Here is a 6,000-nt window from a genome sequence, read left to right as displayed (position 1 = left end):
AGAAATGGGAGAAGGTAACAAGTAAAGCTAAAGGAAAGGGAAGAAATAGGTGTTGAACTCAATATTAAGTCCAGAAGGCTATAAAGTGCCTAATCTGAAGAGAAGGTGTTCTTCCTCTTGTTTGCACTGTGATTCACTAGAACACTGCAGCATACCGAGGGCAAACGTGTGCAGGACGCTGTGTTAAAATGACCAGCTAGAGGAAGGTTGCGGTTCTGCTTGCGCACAAACTGGAGGTGTTCAGCAATGCGGTCACCCAGTCTGCATTTGGTTTCTCCAATGCAGAGTAGGCCACATTAGATGCACCAAATACAATACACAAGATTAGAGGAGGTACAGGTGAAATGCTGCTTTAGGCCCTTGGACGGTGAGCAGGGAGGAGTGAAGAGGCAGGTATTGCACCTTCTGCGGTCACATGGGAAGGTGCCGTGGGGAGGGGGTTGGTGTTGGTAGTCGTGGAATGAACGAGGGTGTCCGACAGCGAGTGATCCCTGCAAAATGCAGATGGGGGATTGAGGGGAAGATGTGTTTGGTGGTGGCGTTCTGCTGGAGTTGTCTGAAATGGTGAAGAATGATCCTTTGAATGTGGAGGCTGGTGGGATGAAAAGTAAGGACAAGGGGAACCTGATCATACTATTGAGAGTGCTGGGAAGGGGCAAGGGAGGAAGCACTGATGATAGGTCAGGTGTGGTTGAGGGCCCTGTCAACCACAGTGGATGGGAAACCATGGTCATAGAAGAAGCAAGCCATGCTAGCAGCGCTGTTTTCGAAGGTGGCAACATCTGAATAGATGTGACATAAGAGAAGAAACTGGGAGAATGGGATGGAGTCCTTGCAGCTCGTTGGGTGTGACGAGCTGTAGTGAGGTCTAACCTTATTGTGGTTGCTCCAGACCATCCATAAGAAATGTCAGATTTAGCAAAAATGACTTTTGTTTGCTTGGGAGATTTTCCCACCTGATGCAAGTTGTTCTATGGTCATACCCTGCCTGTTCAGTTCTTCCATTTTCTTTATGCTCCAATATCTAGCTTGACTTTACAGATGAGCTGCCAGTTTTCCCACCTTCTCCAATCATCTTGCGAGTGCTGAATCAGCATTTGCAGCTCATCAATGAGATGTAACTAATGTTCATTCATTAAAATAGAACCCAGTGTATTGTTTTGAGGACGAGGTTTAAATCCCACTATAACAGATTAATTTTGAATTCAATAAAATCTGGAATTAAAAGCTATCCTAAAGGTGAACATGTGACAGCTGCTAATTGTAAAAAACGTCAGCTTTCCTGCTCCTCTGATGCTGCCTGGCCTGCTGTGTTCATCCAGCTCTACACCTTGTTACCTAGCCAACAACACCACATCCTTTGGATGAATAGGAAAGAAGCCAGGGCTTTTTATCGTTGGACTCAAGAATGTAAGAGCGGAAAAAATAAATCAGGAAAATAACATGAAATCAAATTAAGACAAGTAGTTCCATGATCAAACTAATAACAAAGAAAACGTAGGTCTAACATAAGGAACTCCCTCTCCACTCAAAAAGAGAGCAAGGCATGTGGAAGTGGATTCCTTTATAGAGGAGTTAAGGTGAAAACCTGAGAATTATTTAAGGACAAATGCTGAACTGTGAGACAGGGTTGGGGTGTTGGAGTATAATTTTTGGTTTGGAACATCCATTTTCTCTACAATGCTGACATGCAAACAAACTGTAAGCCTTGAGACGAACAGTGCTCTTAGTCTGATGTGTCAGTCCTGTTTCTACATCCCTTTGTCCATTTTTGTTTGAACGTTGCTATTCAATCCTAAAAGCAAATATTCCATTTCAATAACTGATAAGCTGGACGGATGACTTAAAATGAGTCAGCTTGTCTTCCACATCTAGAATTATTTTGTGATTGTGCGGTTTAATTGAATATCATTTTTTAAGAAATGTAATTTTATATGGGCAATGTGCTTTTGCAGCAACCTCACACATATGTTGAAACAACGCATGTGTTTGGTATTTGTGAGCTGTGTGCAGGATTAACTGACTGACACAAAACTTTTCAGCCATCTGTAGGCAGGGGGATGGGGACAGAATTGAAATTGAACAGTATAAATGCTTACAGAACCATCTGATGCACTTGCTCCCACTTTGTCCCCTGATGCATTCCAGCAAACTTCAAAAATACCCCCAGTACCTCTGTAGCTGTGCACTAGAGCTCCCGTCTGAAAACAAACACATTGATTTGTTAAAATAAAGAGAAAACATTTTAGATGCATGCTTTTCAAACTGACATATTTTGATTGCCCACATTACTGAATATCATTGGCTGTCTGACATGTGCCACTTTCACCTCAATTGTAATTCTCACTACTTTTCACCAGAGTACTCCATTTTCCTTTTTGCTACAGCCATGGTTTTCTTCATAAGTGTTTAGCAATTTTTTTTCTTTTCCATTACAAATAATTTATTTAAAAGTGAGGTGGTACTGCCCATTGATATTTCAGAAACTAAAAGGCTGCCTTTTATTACTAATGGACACATAGCTAAAAAAGTATTTCCTTTCATTAAAACTGTTATTCTAAAACAGCTTAATGATTTTGAAAATCTGATGGTAGTAAATATCACATATTGTAATGTCTCCCTTACCTGAGTGTTCCATATGTGGACACATTTGTCAAAAGACCCACTGGCTAGATATTTGCCATCAGGGCTGAAAGCGACACTGTATACAGGTTCTTGGTGCATGGTTAAGGTGTGAAGGCAAACTCCTCTTTCCACATCCCAAAGGCGAACAGTAGAATCAAATGAAGCACTGTGAAATAAAGGATAAAATTAATCTTGAAGATACCAAGAACTGCAAATGCTGGAGTAAGAGACAACACAATGTCGAGCTGGAGGAACACAGCAGGTCAGGCAGCATCAGAGGAGCAGGAAAGTCAACATTTTGGATCGGGACCCTTCTTCAGAACTAAAATTAATCTTGACTGGACTGCAAGTAAATAATGACCACATGTGGCCTCAAGCCATCAGGTTATCAACGTAAAGAAGAAAGTGTGCACAGTCAAACACATTTTCACTGTAATGGCGGTTTTTTCGACACTGCTCATTGTCAAAGATCTGCAGCAGGCATAGACCTGGACTATAGAAAGGAAAGTAGGCTCGGGCTTCAGGCCTTATTACCAATTAGTGAATGAGTGAAAGTGCATGTGCCACATGCATGTCTAGCAAGAATGAGGTTGAGTTTAGATGAGATGATTGAATAGCCCATTAATACTTGCTATTTTGACTCACACATCCAGCAGAGCCACTAGCGGAGTATCAGAGGACTTTCAGGCCACTGACAAAAAGGGAATTATTTGAAATGCTAAATAAATACTGTTTAGATAACGGCTAGGTAATTAAAAAAAAACTACAACAGCGGATTAGTATTTTCACTGCATATTTAACAGTCAACTTAGTGGTGGGTTAGCACTGCCATATCATGGTAGACCTCATTTCACATCTAGCACCAATTACCACGCACTGTGGTACTATCATTCCAGCTCTTATTGGGTAAAGACCTACTTCAGAAACTAACCATAAAGCACTGAGAAATTATGTTTAGACTTTAAGCTAAAAACAGAATAGTTTTTATTCTTTGCATTAATTCATTTCTAATTTTCCTAACTGTTGACATACCCTTAGGTTTTTGCACTTTACCTTTCTTCATGCCAAGCATATTTCATTGTCAATTATTACGAATGTGCAGACAGTGTGCCAGACCACTACTCCTCCGCTAAAAAAAAAACCCTGGAAGTAAAGTTGGTGACCAGTTGACTGGTCAATTAGAAGCCTGTCCGACAGTCCATGAAGTGCTGAGGATAGGCTACACCCTCAATGAGAAGATATTCCACCTTGAGAGGTGCTCACTGATCAAACTGGCTGGCTGTTCCAACAGTTTCAGCAGCACCAAAGGTCCATAATGGGTGCTGTCAGAACTGCAGGAGGATCCATGGATCCTAGTTCCAGGCATGTCTGGGGCTTTTAAAGAATGTGAGAGTGGGAAAGGAGCTGGGGGCGGGCGGTGGGGTGGGGGGTGTGGTGGAGGTGTGGGATCCTGTCTTCTTTGGGGAGGGAAAGGAAGTGCCCCAATGGGCACGAGTGCCTTTCAATGATAGAAGCTTTCTATTAGTGATTTGCTGAGCACTTTTAAAAAAAAAATTCAAAACAGGAACCTTAATACTCAGTGAAAAAACAGAGGGCCCAAGCTTTGTAGAACTTGGCAAATTTCATTTCTATTTGAGTTTCAATGGAAATGAAGGTGAAAATTACCCCTCAATAATTTATCGTCTTCATAACCCTGCACCGTGCAGTGAAAATAGCAAGGTAAACAGACACTTAATACCGAGGAGGGTCTGCCAAGTTGGGAAACTTGAAAGATCCACCACATTAGTGAAAATCTGGCTCAAATGTTTCATCCCATAATGTATGGATACTGTTACAACAGTGAATAATCCATCTGGATTCAACTGGTAATTTTCTTTTGAACTCTGATCTCCCGTTTAAGGCTACAATGGAAGTAATGGTTGCTCTCAGCCACCAATTGCATGATGCAGCTTAGCATGGGCAAATCTGGCAGGATTGGTGAGGCAACTATTTTCTGTCATGCTGGTGGAGCCTCAGCAGGTCTGGGTCCTGCCATGTTTTATAAATAGTTAGGCTGATATTGTGTATAATCTAGACTGCAAAATGTTTCACCAGAAGTGTTGCCTCACAAGTCAAATGAGAAGTTCCAACTGAGTGCTGTCTTGGCTGGTGTTGCCAAAGCAAGATGGAACCCTTTTCATTCAAAATGAAATTACAGCTTAATATCCTGTTACTGCCGGAGGTGCATGAGAGTGGATGGTTAATAAAAACTTCATGACCTTGTGCATTGTATATAAGTTTGACATCAGCCTCATAAATGCACTAATTTTACTAAACATTTCTTTTTCTGATTTTCAGCTATCTGATTTATTTTACCAAATGCATGTGTAAAGTACTGGAAAAAAATGTTAATCTTACCTGGCTAACATGATGTAAGAGTTTGGGTTGTTGGTACCTGGACCAGTAGGACTCCATTTTATAGTGTAGATTTCCTTATTATGGGCTTGTAAATCATGTACGCAACTGTCCTGCTTCATATTCCATATCTTCAGGAAGAAATGCAAATAGTATAGTGATCTGTGACTACCAACTGTAAGTTTTAAAATTGTTGAAAATGTCACGCATCGTTTACGTGGAAAATAAATTCAAGATAAATTCGAAGGTCGATTGCACATGGAAGATGCAATCCATATCATTCTAAGGATTTTAATGCATTATCAAAATTGAATTGGACGAGGAATGTTAAATGATATGATTACTATTTATCATTTAATTCTTTCTGCAATTAATTATTAATAAAGACAATGCGATTCATCCTGTGTCTGAAATGTTTAAATTTAAACTCATTATATATAATACGCATGCATTGTCTTGTTGTTACCCCAATTATACGTGGCTGCAAGATATTAATCAGTTTATTGTATGCCTTTGTAGAAAGGGAACTGATTAGAGTACAGGGCAGAAGTCAAGTCAATCATCCTAAGGCTGGCTATTTCACACTATAACTCACTGTTCTCATAAAATAACTGCTATAGTACTACACTGAGGCAGAGTAGTTGGAATGTGTGATCCTATCAGGGATTACCATTCACTTGTCAAGCATACTGAGCGTGCATAATCTGCTAATAACTATTGAATAAAAGGCCATTGTACTCCACCACACAGGTGGAACGATTATCCACCGATAGGCTTGCCACATAGCCGAACAGCTATCACTTTATCCCATAACTCCATTCCAGGCCTGCCAAGTAGCAATGGCTGGAATTTGTGGCAATAGTGAGCTAGTTGTCCTTTGACATCTCAGAACAAATAATCATGTAACATCTTCTCAGTGCACAATAATGTAAGCCAAATCCATGATGAATTTAATCAGGTGTTAGATATTATATATCGAGT

At 40.4% G+C, this 6,000-nt stretch overlaps 1 protein-coding gene across 5 annotated transcripts in view; it reads right to left on the bottom strand.

Moving 5' to 3' along the window:
* LOC109910632 (F-box-like/WD repeat-containing protein TBL1X) overlaps window positions 1-6,000 on the bottom strand; it is a 446,017-nt gene that overhangs the window by 4,283 nt on the left and 435,734 nt on the right. For all 5 annotated transcript variants that reach the window (XM_048597767.1, XM_048597765.1, XM_048597766.1 and 2 more), the window contains 3 exons: window positions 5,023-5,150; window positions 2,626-2,791; window positions 2,100-2,201 (listed from right to left, as the gene is read on the bottom strand). In XM_048597767.1, coding sequence (XP_048453724.1) covers window positions 2,100-2,201; window positions 2,626-2,791; window positions 5,023-5,150 — 396 coding nt within the window. The remainder of the gene's footprint in view (window positions 1-2,099; window positions 2,202-2,625; window positions 2,792-5,022; window positions 5,151-6,000) is intronic.

The sequence above is a fragment of the Rhincodon typus genome, chromosome 6, assembly GCF_021869965.1.
Source record: "Rhincodon typus isolate 14 chromosome 6, sRhiTyp1.1, whole genome shotgun sequence".
NCBI lineage: Eukaryota > Metazoa > Chordata > Chondrichthyes > Orectolobiformes > Rhincodontidae > Rhincodon > Rhincodon typus.
This window is presented reverse-complemented; position numbering and strand designations above follow the sequence as displayed.